This window comes from Nilaparvata lugens, chromosome 14, assembly GCF_014356525.2.
Source record: "Nilaparvata lugens isolate BPH chromosome 14, ASM1435652v1, whole genome shotgun sequence".
Lineage (NCBI taxonomy): Eukaryota > Metazoa > Arthropoda > Insecta > Hemiptera > Delphacidae > Nilaparvata > Nilaparvata lugens.
The window spans coordinates 3,893,368-3,912,706 of record NC_052517.1 but is presented as its reverse complement, the minus strand read 5'-3'; the positions used below and the strand labels follow the sequence as shown (position 1 = coordinate 3,912,706).

Genomic DNA, 19,339 nt, shown 5'->3' with positions numbered 1-19,339 from the left:
CCACAGCACACACCACACAGCTGCCCCCCGCCATTCAAACACTACTAAGTTATTTGATGGATTTCAGGCAATTTTACCCATAATTACCCACTTTTCATATTCAATGGTAACTGTAGGAAAAACTTAATGTGAAATACGTGCGCAAAGTTCCTCTGCTGCACTCAAGAAACCATTCCGCCCTCGCCTACGGCTCGGGCGTAAACGTTTTTTTCGGTGCAGCAAGCTGTCACTTTGCGCACTAGTTGCACAAATAACTATAAAAAGGGGCAAGCTGAACAAGTGATGTTATATTTTAAATTGAAACTCAAGTATGGAGTAGCAGAAAGGAGCATTTTCTTCAATAGACAATGCTTGCAACTGAAAGTTATACCAAAGTATGTTATAGCAACCAACAACACTTCTACTATTACATATTTTCGTCACACTGTACAGAAAGCAGCTGTTTTCCAGTCCCTACGTAGATTTGAAAGCCATTCTTTGCAGACGACTCTCGTCTGACGTCAGAACAGGTTTCTTTCCGGCCTAGGCCGGAAAGAGTACCCTTTCCAGCCGCTAACATGGAACTAAGAAATGTGAACAAAAAACTTTTCATTATTTGTGTTCATTATTCAATAATTAAAACATTTATGATAATATCATCTTATTGTCATTTGAAAGAATAAAAAAGTATAAACTCAACCTCCCACATAATTGAACATCATCTTTTAGGTTATTTAGACAAATCAGAATAAGAAATAAAAATACTTGGACAATTTCCTGATATTCAGATTACCTCAGATTTGCTAGAGCTATCACCTTCCACTTCTGCTTTCGGAAGTGCTTAATAAACACCTATTCTCGTATATATTTATTGTTTATTTTTGTGTGTGGCGAAAAATAGCGTTCGCACCACGGGCCAAAATGTTTTTCCGGCTCTCAATCTTTTCTAGTCCGAGGCCTACGGCCTCGGACTTGAAAACCGATTTCGAGCCGGGAAAATCTCATTTTCTGCTCTAGGTGCTACTATCACTCATTTAAATAACAATATTTATTCACACATCATTAATCACAAATAGTTATACTATGAATTCGATTTAGAATGATATACTATGTTTGCTACAATATTTGTTAATATACTATGTACTATCCCACACTAACAGCATCTAGTTACTATTTTTTTGGACTTTCTGAAGTAAACATGTTTTCTAAAAAAAGAGAAATAAACAAAAATAAGTTTCTCTTGCTTAATTTTTTTCTCGTGAGATCAGCTGAATGATCCCACACATGCACTCGTTCACTCTCTTCCATCTCGGTATCGACAGACGACAAAATTTCCAGCTGTTTTTCCAAGGACGTATATATCCTTTTAATGTCCTTCAGCAAGTTATCTCAGGGTTGAGACCTAGTGCAATCGAATCTTCATATCATAAACCTACTTTGTTCCAAATTTCGTGAGAATCGTTACAGCCGTTTTCGAGATCCGGTCACTTACAGACATATATATATATATATATATATTATATATATATATATATATATATATATAAACATAAAAACAGAAAATGCTCGTTTACTAGTATAGGATTACTATTTAAACAAAAATATCGACTGGAAAAACGATGGAAATTGTGAAGATTTCCTAGAGTGAAAGATGATTTAACAATATTACTTGGACAGCCATTGAAAAAATATGGTGTGGCACACTCACACAACTTTCCTTGCCAGACATACGAGGTCTTCTATCTCTTGATAGCTTCTCTTCATAGTGAATGATTTAATAGGATCAACAGTTGTTGCCAACAGTTTGCAATTGAATAATCACATTTTCTCGAATTTCGAGCTTATTTTCAATTTTAGGTATAAATGTTACTGACATTAACTGTAAAGATTTTCATGCTCAATCTTTTCCACTCAACTTTTTTTGTTTAAATTGTATCTGAAGCCTGATCTGAAGCGAATCTGAAATCAAACTTTGCATAGATGGGGCGAAGCTCCTGAAATTTTTACAGATATGGGACTTGTGGCAGTTGATACAGCTTATCAATGACTATTTTAGGTTTAAATTTGATCAAAATCGTTGGAGCCGTTTTCGAGTGAAATCGCGAAAACCCTGTTTTTGACAACATTTTCGCCATTTCAGCCACCATCTTGAATTGCATTTGATTTAAATTGTTCGTGTCGGATACTTATAGTGTAAGGACCTTATGTTCCAAATTTCAAGTCATTCCGTTGATTGGGAGACGAGATATCGTGTACACAGACGCACATACACTCATAAGGTGCGTACAGACTTTCGCTCTGCTCCGCAACCGAACGTCACTCCAGCAGAGCGATTGATGATCGACCGGCGAGCAACAGTGGTTCGACCGGGGAACGCGAGAAGATCTAACATCTTCCGTAACGTTCATGATGGGTGCGACTGCAGAGCGGAGGCGAATATGTGTACGCAGCTTTACACACACACACATACATACAGACCAATACCCAAAAACCACTTTTTTGGACTCAGGGGACCTTGAAACGTATGGAAATTTAGAAATTGGGGTACCTCAATTTTTTCGGAAAGCAATACTTTCCTTACCTATGGTAATAGGGCAAGGAAAGTATAAAATATATGAAATTAAATTTAAGTAGAAAACTTCAAGATTTATACTCACATTTTTCGTATATTCCTGTTGTAAAGTGTGAGGGCCGGTTGTGTGTAGTGCACAAAATCTTGTTAAATTTTAATGATTAATTTGCACGAGAACCAAGCAGGTTTTTCTAAGGAGGTTTCTCTGATTGGTTCTTGTGGCATTAAATCGGGATTAGAATCTAACATACTTTTGTGCAACCGGGTGAGACTTTTGAGACTGTCTCTAGACTGGGTGTGATCAGGAGAACCAATCAGAGAAGCCGCCTTTTTAAAATAGTCTTCTCTGATTTGGTTCACGTGAAATTAATCAGGATTAAGGCTGTGCAAAGGCAAAAAATAAACTTTCTACTGGTGATATTTTTCAAAGTTTTCGATTTGTATATCATCAAGCTATCAAAATGAAAAAGTTTTCTCAAGAAAACAAATTTTTTCCGATCATTACTTTTTGAGATATGAGCGCCTCAAGTTTAAATTTTTGGGACAGAACATTTCAAGTTCGGTAAGAGATAAATCCATGAGATTTGGAGGATAGATTCTTCATGGTATTGTTGATCTAGTAAAACAAAAATTTTCTGAAAATATCAATTTTTGAGAAAGTTATTAAATTTAACAAAAATAACTCAAAAAAGTTATTTTAGGTCATTTCTAGTAAATTGAATAACTTTCTCAAAAATTGATATTTTCAGAAAACTTTTGTTTTACTAGATCAACAATACCATGAAGAATCTATCCTCTAAATCTCATGGATTTATCTCCAATCGAATTTGAAAATATCAATTTGAAATGTTCTGTCCCAAAAATTTAAACTTTAGGCGCTCATATCTCAAAAAGTAATGATTGGAAAAAATGTTCTCTTGAGAAAACTTTTTCATTTTGATTGCTTGATGATATACAAATCGAAAAACTTTGAAAAATATCACCTGTAGAAAGTTTATTTTTAGCCTTTGCACAGCCTTAAAATGGTCTTCTCTGGTTCACGTGAAATTAATCAGGATTAAAATTTAACCGGCTTTTGTGCAACCGGGCCTCTGTGAGGGAAATTTTTGCATTGCACTGGGAATAAATCTCAAACCACTGTGATCAGATAGAACCTTTCTGTATAAACTATAAATATATCACAATTTCCCCTTTCGTAATAAATTTTTTATGCTTTTGTACTCCAGAGCGAAGCTCGGTCCCCCGATTTTTATGTTGATTTATAACAAAACTATGGCATAACCGCCTCTAATACAAGGCCTAAGATATTGCAACGTCGCAGTGTAGGCCCAGAATCTAATACATGATTGGTGAAAAAGATCAGCTGGTATTTTTACTTTCCTTGCCCTATTACCATAGGTAAGGAAAGTATTGCTTTCCGAAAAAAAATAAGGTACCCCAATTTCTAAACGTTTCAAGGTCCCCTGAGTCCAAAAAAGTGGCTTTTGGGTATTGGTCTGTATGTGTGTGTGTGTGTGTGTGTGTGTATGAGTGTGTGCGTCTGTGTACACGATATCTCATCTCCCAATTAACGGAATGACTTAAAATTTGGAACGTAAGGTCCTTACAATATAAGGATCCGACACGAACAATTTCGATCAAATGCGATTCAAGATGGCGGCTAAAATGTTGTCAAAAACAGGGTTTTTGGCGATTTTCTCGAAAACGGCTCCAACGATTTTGATTGAAGTTATACCTGAAATAGTCATCGATAAGCTCTATCAACTGCCACAAGTCCCATATCTGTAAAAATTTCAGGAGCTCCACCCCATCTATGCAAATTTTGATTTTAGATTCTCAAATTATCAGGCTTCAGATACAATTTAAACAAAAAAATTCTAGTGGAATAGAATGAGAATGAGAATCTCTACAATTAATGTTTTGTAACATTTTCACCTAAAATTAAAAATAAGCTCGAAATTCGAGAAAATGTTATTTCAATTGCAAACTGTTGGCAACTGTTGATTCTATTAAATCATTCACTATGAAGAGATAGCAGACCTCGTATTTCTCCAGCGTTATTGTCCTATCATCAGCTGGCTCAGATCTTTGAATAGTAGACTTGAGATGCGCGGGAACACTAGCGTCAGGTGATCAATTTTCATAACGGCAAGGAAAGTTGTGTGAGTGCGCCACACCAGATTTTTAAAAACATTTTTCAATCATGTTATAGATTCTAGGCCTACACTGCGACGTTGCAATATCGTAGGCCGCGGCTTTGTATTAGAGGTGGCTATGACTATGGAAGAATGGTCATACACTATAGATAGATCGTAAAAACGGGTCAATACTTTACTTACATAAATATTTATTTAATTCAGCTAATAATACAGTTAATTATTATTCATAGCATAGATTCTCATATCTCGAACAAAATTGCTGAATAGTTAAGAAGACGTTCGTTACAATATATACATATATATATCACTAGAGTTACATAAATTATAATTATTCACTATAAATCACATATTTTAATTACGATAATTGGTCTTCGAGAATGATTGACCTACACAGATTGAGGGCTTTTTGAACGAGGGATTTTTTGAACGACTTGAGGGACTATTTTCAACTAATTTAGGGATTTTTTCAACTACTTTAAATCTTGAAGAATGATTGACTTACACAGATTAAGGGATTTTTAAACGAGGGATTTTTTGAACGAATTGAGGGATTTTTTTAAACGAATTGAAGGATTTTTTAAACTAATTTAAATCTTAAAGAATGATTGAACTACACAGATTGAGGGCTTTTTGAACGATTTGAGGGATTTTTTTAAACGAATTGAGGGATTTTTTAAAATAATTTAAACCTTGAAGAATGATTGCCCTACACAGATTGAGGGCTTTTTGAACGAGGGATTTTTTGAACGATTTGAGGGATTTTTTTGAACTAATTGAGGGATTTTTTCAACTAATTTAGGGATTTTTTCAACTACTTTAAATCTTAAAGAATGACTGACTTACACAGATTAAGGGATTTTTGAATGAGGGATTTTTTGAACGAATTGAGGAATTTTTTTGAACGAATTGAGGAATTTTTTTCAACTAATTTAAATCTTAAAGAATGATTGAACTACACAGATTGAGGGCTTTTTGAACGAGGGATTTTTTGAAATACTTGAGGAATTTTTTTGAACGAATTGAGGGATTTTTTTTCAACTAATTTAAACCTTAAAGAATGATTGCCCTACACAGATTGAGGGCTTTTTGAACGAGGGATTTTTTGAACGATTTGAGGGACTATTTTCAACTAATTTAGGGATTTTTTCAACTACTTTAAATCTTAAAGAATGACTGACTTACACAGATTAAGGGATTTTTGAACGAGGGATTTTTTGAACGATTTGAGGGACTATTTTCAACTAATTTAGGGATTTTTTCAACTACTTTAAATCTTAAAGAATGACTGACTTACACAGATTAAGGGGTTTTTGAACGAGGGATTTTTGAACGATTTGAGGAATTTTTTTGAACGAATTGAGGAATTTTTTAAACTAATTTAAACCTTAAAGAATGATTGAACTACACAGATTGAGGGCTTTTTGAACGAGGGATTTTTTGAACGATTTGAGGGACTATTTTCAACTAATTTAGGGATTTTTTCAACTACTTTAAATCTTAAAGAATGACTGACTTACACAGATTAAGGGATTTTTGAACGAGGGATTTTTTGAACGATTTGAGGGACTATTTTCAACTAATTTAGGGATTTTTTCAACTACTTTAAATCTTAAAGAATGACTGACTTACACAGATTAAGGGGTTTTTGAACGAGAGATTTTTTGAACGATTTGAGGGACTATTTTCAACTAATTTAGGGATTTTTTCAACTACTTTAAATCTTAAAGAATGATTGACTTACACAGATTAAGGGATTTTTGAACGAGGGATTTTTTTTGAACGATTTGAGGGACTATTTTCAACTAATTTAGGGATTTTTTCAACTACTTTAAATCTTAAAGAATGATTGACTTACACAGATTAAGGGATTTTTGAACGAGGGATTTTTGAACGATTTGAGGGATTTTTTTAAACGAACTGAGGGATTTTTTAAACTAATTTAAACCTTAAAGAATGATTGCCCTACACAGATTGAGGGTTTTTTTTCAACTAATTTAATACAAATTTTGATTTGTTGCCTACCAACCAAAAACAATAACCCTTCTGATTGGTTGAAACGTTGCAAGGTTACAAATGATTTGATACGTTGAATTAAAACGTTCGGTTGTAACGTAAACAGCATCATATAGCCGAAACATGTCGTCACTAAACTATTTTGAAAAGGGGACTTTGATAATAATTATATTTTTATTTATATTACAAAAACCAACCTGACTGAAGTGTATTCTCAAAAATAGTTTATGAATACGGGCTTCACAAATGCACAAACAGAACAACAAATAATTTTCACTTTTTGTGTAGTTGAGAAGTTAATATTGTGGTAGTTATTGAACCTTTATATATATATATATATATATATATATATATATATATATATATATATATATATAAATTAAATCGAACAAATAATTTTAAACTTCAGTAGATAATATGGATTATCATTAGAAAAGAGGCCAAATTTCTCAACGTTATTCCAAAAATATAATCATGTTTCATCAATTTTTAATTCAATTTTCTAGATCTATTCAATTTACTGGAACTACTTTCAGTATCAAAATCTTTGCATGATTTAAAACCTCTCTGCATGATTTAATGATAAATTTTCAGATGGAAATTACTGAGATATTGCAATTATTCAAATGCTAATGAATTAATTATTATTAAACGAAATTATATAATTATTATACGATTATTACATTTGCAGTAGCAGAAATCTTCATGGTGAATTACAGCATTCAATTTGGATTTTCGTTTAAAAATAATAATAAATTTTGAATTTTTCCATTAGAATAATTTTAGTTCCGGTTACATTTAAATAAATTAGCACAACAAAAACTTGAAAACCTCTCATGACACTTGACAGTTCTGACATCAGAACTTTGTTTAGTCAAATCACAGTGAATGTCAATTTAATTTTGTACTCTCTCTAGACAGTTGTCACAGTACTTCATTTAGTCTACACCAATTCACAAAAAATACGTTGCATATTAATTACCATTTAAATAAGGAGGGAACTAAAAATGAGGCGAATTTCGGTATTAACTAGTTCTTAATTTCAGAGAAAATTGAAAATGAGAATGAAGACCTTGATGATGCTGTGTATTGTACTCTCTCTAGCCACTTGCCACAATACTCCTTTTAATCTCCACAGTCTTTGTATGATAACACCATTCAAGTGGTTTTTAAAAACGGAAAAAGTGAAAATAAGACGAAAACCTCGATGCTGTCAATCGTACTCTCTCTAGCCAGTTGTCACAGTACTCCATCTAGTCTCCACCACTCAAACTCTACTACTTTTCATGATAAACACCATTCAAATACGGAAAAAGTGAAAATAAGCCAAAATCCTTGATGCTGTCAATTTTACTCTCTCTAGCCAGTTCTTACACAACTCCATCTAGTCTCCACCACTCAAACTCTAATACTTTTCATGATAAACACCATTCAAATACGGAAAAAGTGAAAATAAGCCAAAATCCTTAATGCTGTCAATTTTACTCTCTCTAGCCAGTTGTTACACAACTCCATCTAGTCTCCACCACTCAAACTCTAATTCTTTGCATGATAAACACCATACAAATACGGAAAAAGTGGAAATAAGCCGAAAACCTCGATGCTGTCAATCGTACTCTCTCTAGCCAGTTGTCACAGTACTTCATGTAGTCTCCACCACCATTTAGTTCCTAAAAATGAAACCGATGCGCCTCCTGCAGCTTCTCACGATGGTCCTCCCTTCTCTCCTTCCAGTACAACACTCCAATAATGGCGGTTATCAACAGACATGTACCCAACAATGCAAACACACTCCTCACGATCAACTTTGAGGGAGTCACAAACAACTGAACCTTCCACAGATTCGGTTCGTCACGTGGTGTGGGTATCACAACGACCTGTGAGTTCGGGATGAGCTGGAAGAACTGTCTAACGTTTCCGTAGACGTGGACTTCAAGTTTATCGACAAAGTTTGGCATTCGTCCCAGACCGAAGATGGTGTAGGGCAGCATGAGAGAGTAATGTGCAGACTGGGGGAGTTGTGTGGAAGTCGCAGCCCTGTATTCACCTTCTTGGGTTGTGGTTGAGTAAAACACGGTAGGTCCTGGAAGGTTGGTTCCATAGGTGAACTGTTTGATGCCCAAAGGATTGTTGATCAGGGATGACCTGTTGTTGGTTTGTCCCATAGACACCATAACCTTCACAAAGTTGGCATCATAGTCCAAACTGTTCCTGAAAGCTGACACTGCAGATTTACCGTTGCCATCACTGTGCACCAGGATCACGTCCAGGATACCATCCTGCAGGAAATCGTAGAAAACCCCGAGGGTAGTGTTGGTGCTCAATGGGTTCAACGCATCAAAGTCTGCCTGGAATGTCCTAGGGAATTCCCCGCAGTTACTCTTGCATTCAACGTTCTCCAGCAGCACAGTTTTGTAGACACCGTTGTTTTTCACGGTTGCCAACAGGTCTGGGTAACCATCCATGTTGAAATCACCGGGCCTCAAGGTCAGTGTGTCGAGGTACATCTTGGATTTGTCCGGGTAGGCAAGGCTCCAATCCTTGTAGTTGATCCTTAAGGTTGTCCAGTGCGGCGGGGAGCGTTCGTGTTCTTGATGCCAGACCAGCAGAGCACTCTTTGTACAATCATTGGATTCCAAACACACTGGCACCAAATGGTCTAGACAACCTTCCAAGGTCAAATCTTGGAACACAGTTTGTCCCACATATGTTACCTTACCCAAGGTGTTGGGCAGGGAGATGTTCTGATGCCAATAGTAGTTTTGTTCATGTTTGTTGTACAACCACACCTCAAAGGTGTTGTCCTCCCGGGTCAGGTAGAGATCCCCGTAGGAATCCCCGTTCAGGTCCAGGAAGGCATGTGAGTGAGGATGCTTCAGTTCCGGAAGCTTCCCATCCCCTTCCACCAACCTATGTATCTGTGGCCGAATATCCCGACCCTTTGGGAACACCCAGAACATCCGGGTGCCATTCGCATCATCAACACCAAACAGATCCACAATCATATCCTGGTTGTAGTCCATGGCCAGAGGTTGGCCCCGCATCTTCATCAGCGGTGTCCCCGACGTGTTGCAGTGGAGTTTGTTGGTTTCCCCCCACAACACGTACACCTCGCTCACTTCCCCGACACCAACAGTCACCAGGACATCCATCTGGGCATCTCCGTCAAAATCCCCCGGCACCACACTGGTGATCTGCTGGTCCTTGAAGGTGCACGACAACTGATCGTTGTACTGCAGCAGAGGCTCAGTGTCGGATCCCAACAGAATAGCAACAGTCCTACGGTTATTGCGCAGCACAAACAGATCTGTGAACTTGTCCGAGTTGAAGTTGCCAAATGCAGCAGGCATGCCATCTGTAGCTGTGCCGAACACTTTGCCTGTTATATCGTTGCCCTGGGCTGGGTTCACACATGCCGACAACACTAGAGTTGCAAATAGCAGCAGAGTGGCTAACGTGTTGCATTTCCGCAAATGGTTGTTCCAAGACGTTGCGGTTGCAGTCTAGAACAGAAAGCGTGAAATTTGACAGTGTTACAACTGTTTTCACAGACCACTCTGTACACGAAATCGACTTTAGAACAGAAAGTGTTAAACTTGACAGTGCTGCAACTGTTTTCACAGACCACTCTATACAGGAAATCGACTTTACAACAGAAAGTGTTAACCTTGACAGTGCTGCAACTGTTTTCACAGACCACTCTATACAGGAAATCGACTTTACAACAGAAAGTGTTAACCTTGACAGTGCTGCAACTGTTTTCACAGACCACTCTATACAGGAAATCGACTTCAGTCTTCAGTCACATCTTTATTGCATTACTATATGATTTGATTTTATGGGAAGATATGTGTGGTACTTTTCCTTAATCGCCACATTTTTTATTGCAACACTATATAATTTGATTTTATAGAAAAATAATATGTTGTGGTATTTATCCATAATTGACAACATCAACGTTTTATTCTTGCAATACTCTTTCAATAGACTTTCTATTTAGTCAGTATGATGGTGTATCAATATGTTTCTCTTCCAATAAATTAGTGTACCAGCTGTTTCACTTCTCGTCCTAGAGAGCAAATGCATTTTAAACCTATTTTTCATCAGTAGGCTATTGGATTTCATATTTTTCTCTTATCAGTACATCTAGTTGCATTTTTCTTTTCCATTTCTGATTAATTCTTCTTTTTTGTATCATACATCAATTAGTATGTAAAAAATTGGATTTGATTATACTGAATTATTCACTTTTGTATCATAAATCAATGATTAGTATGCGAGTTAAATGAAGTGGATTTGACTATACAATCAGTTTTGTCATTTAATGCATGTTTTGTCAAGTTCTGAGAGGTTCAACAAGCTGACTATAAGATGCACATAAGTATACAAAATTTCAACACAGTTTTAGAGTGTCTAGTTCAGAATATGAACATAGTTTATAATATTATTTAGACTATAGTGTGGTCCACGTTATAATGGCAGTGGATGAAGGTAGGAGAACAGCGTTGCCGATTCTCTGTCTAAATTAATCATATTTCTACATTGTCGAAAACAGATTTGGCATCATTGCTGAGCTATAAAAGGATATAACTACCTGCTTTGTGGAATGATAGACAAGGATAGCAACACCAAAGTTAATCAAATACTGTCATAATAACGTGGACATCACTATAGAGTCCACACGGTTCTAATTGTTCAAGAATTCCACAGTTAAAATATGATTAAAAAACCAATGTAACAAGTCTTAATCTCTCTTAGCTAACTAATCTATAAGAAGATTGGTTAATTGTTTTGATTGTTTAGAGCTTCAGGCCCGGTTGCACATAAGCCGGTAAAATTTTAACCATGATTAATTTTACAATTAACAACCAGAGAAAGCTTTTTTGAAAATACGCCTTCTCTGATTGGTTCCTTTGGAATAAATAACGGTTAAAATTTAACCGGCACTCAATCTCTAAAAAGACTTAAAGTATACAGTGAAAATTGTGTGTATTGTTAAATGTAAATAAATAAAATTAGAAGTATTTGAATAAAAAATAATTTAAATAAATATTGTAATTAAATAAAATTAAAGTATACAGTGAGATTCACTTAAAAACCTCCTCATCAATTCAAATTCATGATGGCGATAGACTTTATGAAAGAGTTCAAGTGGTTAAGGCAGAGAATTTTGAAAGAAAATTCGGAAACTCTAGTGGGAAATTCAAGTGACTAACAGCATAGAGAGACAATTGCTTGAGTAGATATCCCATGGTATAGGTCGTTTATGTTGCAACTTTTACTGTTATCTCATGTCAATTACTATAGATTATTGTAGATTCTTACTGTTTTGTTGGGGTGAAGTTTTGTTGAGTGTATGAACGGCACAGTATGAGAGACTACCAGCGTCACATAGCTTCACCAAAAACAACTACTAGGACTATCGGCTTCAGTTAACACTCACATTTGCAACATAGACACCCTATACACTGTCTATTATTAGTGTGTTGTTGGGAGTGTGAGAGTGTAAGAAGGGCACAGTATGAGAGACTACCAGCGTCACATAGCTTCACCAAAAACAACTACTAGGACTATCGGCTTCAGTTAACACTCACATTTGCAACATAGACACCCTATACACTGTCTATTATTAGTGTGTGTTGGGAGTGTAAGAGTGTAAGAAGGGCACAGTATGAGAGACTACCAGCGTCACATAGCTTCACCAAAAACAACTACTAGGACTATCGGCTTCAGTTAACACTCACATTTGCAACATAGACACCCTATACACTGTCTATTATTAGTGTGTTGTTAGGAGTGTAAGAAGGGCACAGTATGAGAGACTACCAGCGTCACATAGCTTCACCAAAAACAACTACTAGGACTATCGGCTTCAGTTAACACTCACATTTGCAACATAGACACCCTATACACTGTCTATTATTAGTGTGTTGTTGGGAGTGTAAGAGTGTAAGAAGGGCACAGTATGAGAGACTACCAGCGTCACATAGCTTCACCAAAAACAACTACTAGGACTATCGGCTTCAGTTAACACTCACATTTGCAACATAGACACCCTATACACTGTCTATTATTAGTGTGTTGTTGGGAGTGTAAAAGTGTAAGAAGGGCACAGTATGAGAGACTAACAGCGTCACATAGCTTCACCAAAAACAACTACGGTACTAGGACTCTATCGGGTTGAAATAACAGTAAAAGTTGCGACATAAACGCCCTATACCATGGGATATCTACTCAAGCTATTGTTTCTCTATGCTAACAGTGACTTCATGGCCAGCATCAGTTTAACAAGGATCATTATTAGTTATCTCTTTCCTGTATAGGGCTACTTGTAATATAAATATAAAGAAAATAAAAATCTCAGCACTCTTTTTTTAAAATATATATTTTAAAAAAAGGGTACTGAGATTTTTATTTTCTTTATATCATTATTAGTATATGGGGAGGGAATTTTGGTGATAAAAATGGGAAAATTAGCATTAAAAATGTGGAAAACTCACCAAAATTTGGACTCCTTTCTCAGTCATTAGTGCGATTTGATTATTTTCGGACCAGGATGTGGCAAATGCATGATGCACCAAATGGGATGAGGGATGTGTTTGTATCTCTACTAGTCTCAACATTTTATCTCACTTCAACACCTGAAAATTAAAAAAAAATTGAAACATGTACAAGTTAACAGAATATGAGCAGCCAACTGTATAGATGGTTAAATACAAAATGGGCTCTCGTTTCTCTAAAGTGAGGTCCACGTTATAATGGCAGTAGAAAAATATAGGAGGAAAACAGTTGTCGATTTTCTGCCTTGCCACTGTCTTTTTATAGAATGTAGCTAATACCGATAGAAATAAATAAATAAATGGAAAATTGTGAATCTCTTCTTCTTACTATCAAGGATTAGGCTATAGCCCTATCTGATAGAGTATTAACCGTTAATTCTTTTTAAAAATGATCAATTATACTTCATTTGTCAAGAATCTATATCTTTCTACAGATTTTCAATGAATAATATTTCTACATTGTAAAAAATCTTTCTACAGATTTTCAATGAATAATATTTCTACATTGTAAAAAACGATCTGGCAACGTTGCTGTAGTGGAAAGGATAGCGCTATCTGCTTCGCTGAATAATAGACAAGGATAGTAACACTAATATCAATCAAATACTGCCATTATAACGTGGATCTCACTATAGTATTATCATATAAGTATCTGGCCTAGATACAGTTCATAAAGAACTGAAGGAAATATGGGAATTAAATATTTTATAAGTAATGGTTCCACATCTATGACTACATGAAATGACTGTTTAATGAAGATTAGTCTAGCTACATAATCAGAAAATCTTATGAGCTGTAAAGTTCAATGTGGCTTGAAAGCAGACTAAAACACAAGTTTTAAAATGTATTGTCATTATATATGTTTTAAAACTCTATAACTTGACTCTTGCATGAAAATTACAAGAGAAAAGCCATAGGAAATAAAATAAGACTGTTGTACTATAGCCATTATTTTAGGTTAGGAAATAAAAATAGAAGATTAAAACAGATTTTCTAACTTTCTTATAACATTTACAGCAAGTAGATAATCTTTTCTACTTGGGTTAACATATTGAAAAAAAAAACACTCAAAATCTAATTTGTAATTAAAACCCTTTAAATAACTTCTACTACTCTATTGTGTGACTAATAAAATTGTATTTTGAGGTTAGGCTACCTTGACAGCTCTCTAGAAAAAAATCAATTTTGCTGTTAAAATATCAAAATTGATACTGAAATTACTAACAATAGAATTTCGTTGATTATTATCACTAATAATATTGATAATTTATAAGTTTAGCGATGAAAAATAGATTCAAATTAAAAAATAGATCGTAAAAGATTGACGAAAATTACACCCTACTTACCCTCTTATGTAACAACAAATAAAGGTTTAATTAAACCTGACGATTACCAATTATTACATCATGAAACTGTATTAAACATTATTGTAAGATAATTCTACACAGCAAATTTTTCTAAAACACGTAATAATCTCAAAAATAAAATCCTCAGTTTCTTTGGACGTTGACGTTCGTCTTCTTCATTTTCATTTTTCATTACTGTGATCATAGAGGCACTGAAGACTGTACTGTTTGACATAAATCACAATAATATAAAACAAGTAATATCATCAAAATATTGTTGATAGGAATAAAAATGATACAAAAATAAAACAAAATATCAGTTTTATCAATATTTATTGTATTATATTCAATATTTTTAATTCTAATGAGAACTCTATGGAATGGAACAAAGTGGAACAACGTCAATCTGGGATTAATTTTACAAGTACGATAATGTGTGTTAACCATGAAGGACTATTGTGATGCACATTATTTTTGAGTACTCTCAGATTTACATATATTGTGAAGAGGTATTGTAATAATTAGAGGACGAAATAATATTAATAAATACCGTATACTCATGATTTTATGCTGAGGGTAGCATTATATTCTAATTTCAACCCTTGTTATTGCATTTGAATTGGGATTAATTATTGCCCACATTAGATAAAGCAAGGTAAGATAAACAAACATTGGATAAACAAAATACATCAAGGATAAGCAAGGTACTTTACTTACTGAAGACAAAGACATCTGTTCAAGATGGTATGAGTATTACCAACACTTGTTGAATGAGGAATTCCCAAGAGAGCCAGAAGTAGAGCAACCAAGGACAGAGGGACCTATAGATGAAATCACTGAAGCAGAGGTAAGAAGAGCTATCTCAAAAATGAAAAATCATAGAGCAACTGGACCAGATGATATACCGGCTGAGCTCTGGAAATTTCTCAGCTCGGATGGATTTGTGTGGCTTACGGAGCTATTTAATAACATCTTGACCAGTGGGAAAATGCCAATGGCATGGAGAGAAAGCACTTTAGTCCCATTTTATAAGAATAAGGGTGATGTCCGAGAATGTGGAAACTTCCATGGTATTAAACTTACTTCCCACACATTGAAGATATGGGAACGAATTATAAGCGAACGTCTTCAGAATGTAATAAACCTGACCGAAAATCAATTTGGCTTCACTGCAGGTAAGGGAACAACTGATGCAATCCATGCAATAAGGCTGTTGATGGAAAAAGCCCGAGAAAACAATCAAAATCTCTGGATGGTGTTTATAGACCTTGAAAAGGCCTTCGACCGTGTACCAAGGACATTAATATGGCAAGCCTTGCGATATCAAAACATTCCTGAAGTCTATATAAATCTCATCCAGGACATGTATGACAATGTACAAACACGTGTTAGAAGTACAGCCGGTCTATCAAAGAGTTTTGGGGTAAAAGTAGGAGTTCATCAAGGTAGTGCTCTCAGCCCAATTTTATTCAACATTACAATGAACTACCTTACTGAGAAGATTCAGAGACCCCTGCCATGGAACCTGTTGTATGCAGATGATGTAGCATTGATATCAGACAGCATAAAAGAAATACAAGATACTCTGGAGCAGTGGCGAGGAGCTCTTGAACCAAATGGGCTGCGCATTAGCAGGACCAAAACCGAGTATATGATGTGCAACTTCGACCCAGACACATTTGGTAGGACAAATCCAGATCTCAAACTAGATGGCATCATACTACCTAGAGTGAGCAAATTCAAATACCTAGGGTCAGTAATTTCAGATGATGGCACAATAACAGCAGATATAACACATAGAACAACATCTGCATGGAACAGATGGCGCGAGCTAACAGGTGTCCTTTGTGATCCAAGAATGCCCATTAGAACAAAAGGCAGGGTCTACAAAACATGCATACGACCGGTTCTACTCTATGGAGGCGAAACATGGGCTTCATTGAAAACACATGAGCAAAAGCTTCATATCACAGAAATGCGCATGCTGCGGTGGTCAGGAGAAGTTACCCTTAAACATAAAATCCGTAATGAACATGTACGTGGCAGTTTCAAGGTAGCGCCTATTGCTGAGAAACTTAAAGAGTCCAGGCTGAGATGGTATGGTCATGTTATGCGAGGATCCGACGATCACGTGGTGAAAAAGTGCCTCTCCATGGCTACACAAACAAGAAAAAGAGGTAGGCCAAAAACTACCTGGATGACGAATGTCCAGAAGGACATGAAAAATTTGGATCTTTCTTCAAACGATGCCTATAATCGGAAGGAATGGCGCCTCAGGATTGGTAAAGCCGACCCCGCATAACGGGAAGTGGCGAGGATGAAGAAGAAGAAGAAGAAGATTAGATAAAGCAAGGTGCTCTCGGCTCTGCAGTTGAAAGGGTGTCTGCTTGAAAACAGCTCCACTAACCAGAAGTCATGAGATTGAAAATGCGTCTGTGTACACGATATCTCATCTCCCAAATTAACGGAATGACTTGAAATTTGGAACTTAAGGTCCTTACACTATATAAGGATCCGACACGAACAATTTCGATCAAATGCAATTCAAGATGGCGGGTAAAATGGCGAAAATGTTGTCAAAAACAGGGTTATTCGCGATTTTTTTCTCAAAAATGGCTTCAACGATTTTGATCAAATTTATACCTAAAATAGTCATTGATAAGCTATATCAACTGCCACAAGTCCCATATCTGTAAAAATTTCAGGAGCTCCGCCCCATCTATGCAAAGTGTGATTTTAGATTTCCAATTATCAGGTCTCAGATATAATTTAAAAGAAAAATTTTGATTGGAAAAGATTGAACATGAAAATCTCTTCAATTAATGTTCAGTAACATTTTCGCCTAAAATTGAAAATAAGCTCGAAATTCGGGAAAATGTGATTATCCAATTACAAACTGTTGGCAACAACTCACTGTTGATTCTATTGAATCATTCACTATGAAGAGATAGCAGATCTCGTGTGTATCCAGCGTTATAGTCCTGTCACCAGCTGGCTCAGATGTTAGAATAGTGGACTTGAGATGCGCGTGAACACTAGCGTCAGGTGATCAATTTTCATATCGGCAAGGAAAGTTGTGTGAGTGCGCCACACCAGATTTTTATAGTTATATGATCATAAATATATAGCAACATAAATTTATAGATTTATAGTCATCAAATATTTTTCGGTCCTGATATGGGTCTATATAGGCAGAATCAAATTATATAGGCTACTTGTACAATTGAAGATACATTTTTAAAAGGATGATGGAGCCCTATAATAGAAATACAAGATTAAATAATAATATTTATATATTATTATCAAACAAAAATCCAAATTAAATGCTGTAATTCACCCCTAAGACTTCTGCTACTGCAAATATTGACAACAGGGTAAACAGCTAGATAATTCGATGAGCGCTACTATTCAAAAATTATTTGTCAGCCCAGGAATGACAAACAATTTTTGAATAGTAGCGCTCATCGAATTTCCATCTAGCTGTTTACCCTGTTGTCAATATTTGCATTAGCAGAAATCTTCGGGGTGAATTACAGCATTTAATTTGGATTTTCGTTTAGTAATAATAATAAATTCATTAGCATTTGAATAATTGCAATATCTCAGTAATTTTCATCTGGAGCAATATCTCTATACTTGTAATTGAATTTATTAAAAATTCATTCAACTGATATGGAAGAACATTTATGAGGAATTGAATAATACAGTGTATTGTTGATTTATTTACCAGTACTCTAGTTCTTTGAAGCATAACGACAATATTTCATCAATAGAAAATAATCTACAAAAATATTTGTTTATCAAATTATGAAAAAATTGGGCTAATGACCTTTACAATAGATGAGCGCATTTTTCAGTAACAACTTATCATTGTAATTCTATTTTTCCGGAAATTTAATTGCGCCACAGTATTTGATTCAATGTTACATTGCAACATATTTGTAAATATACTACGCATTTCATTGATAAATATTGTTGTCCAAGTTGTGAAATTGTTTCATTGATGGAAGCCAGATAGTGGAAATTACAAAGTTCATTCATGATGTGACTATATAGTATATAATACGTAGTATTAATGTATAATAATATGGATATGGTAAGGTTCACGTTATAACGGCAGTGAAGAAAGATAGGAGAACATCGTTGCCGATCCACAGTCTTGTCAATATTTTGTTAATTAATAATTCTGCATTGTTAAAAGACGATCTGGCAACAGAGCAGAGCGAGAAAGAGATAGCGCCGCCATCCCCTTTGTTGAATGATAGACAAGGATATCAATACCATTGCTGATCAAACACTGCCATTATAACGTGGACCTCACTATGGTATAATACGTAGTATAAGAATAAGGATAGGGCTACCTACTCTTAATATGTTATATCATAGAGAAACAAAGTAGATATTCCATGGTAAAAGACGTTTATGTCGCAACTTTTACTGTTATCTCAAGCCGATTACTGTCGATTATTGTAAATTTTTACTGTTTTGTTGGGGTGACAGTGTATGAACGGCACAATTTGAGAGACTACCAGCCTCACACAGCTTCATGGGAAAGAACTAAGTGAACTATCGGCTTGGGATAACAGTAAAAGTTGCGACATAAACGCCCTATACCATGGGATATCTACTTATGCTATCGTTTCTCTATGATACCATGAAGAAAAGATAGCATAAGAAGATATCGTATGGTTTGTAGAATGCATTCAATGT

General features: G+C 35.4%; 1 protein-coding gene across 4 annotated transcripts in view; it reads right to left on the bottom strand.

Annotated features, from left to right (window-relative positions):
• The window catches only part of LOC111046768 (T-cell immunomodulatory protein), a 46,561-nt gene extending 31,725 nt beyond the window's left edge, over positions 1-14,836 (bottom strand). For 3 of the 4 annotated variants that reach the window (XM_039440535.1, XM_039440537.1, XM_039440536.1), the window contains exons 1-2: positions 14,630-14,836; positions 13,224-13,364 (exon numbers count right to left, since the gene is read on the bottom strand). Coding sequence is in view for 1 of the 4 variants with exons in the window: in XM_039440538.1 (XP_039296472.1) it covers positions 8,394-10,226; positions 13,224-13,346 (1,956 nt within the window). In the remaining 3 variants the exon portion in view is untranslated. Of the gene's footprint in view, positions 1-7,806; positions 10,227-13,223; positions 13,365-14,629 lie in introns of those variants that run through there. The other variant, XM_039440538.1, reaches the window with a different exon arrangement.
• Positions 14,837-19,339: the final 4,503 nt, after the last annotated feature.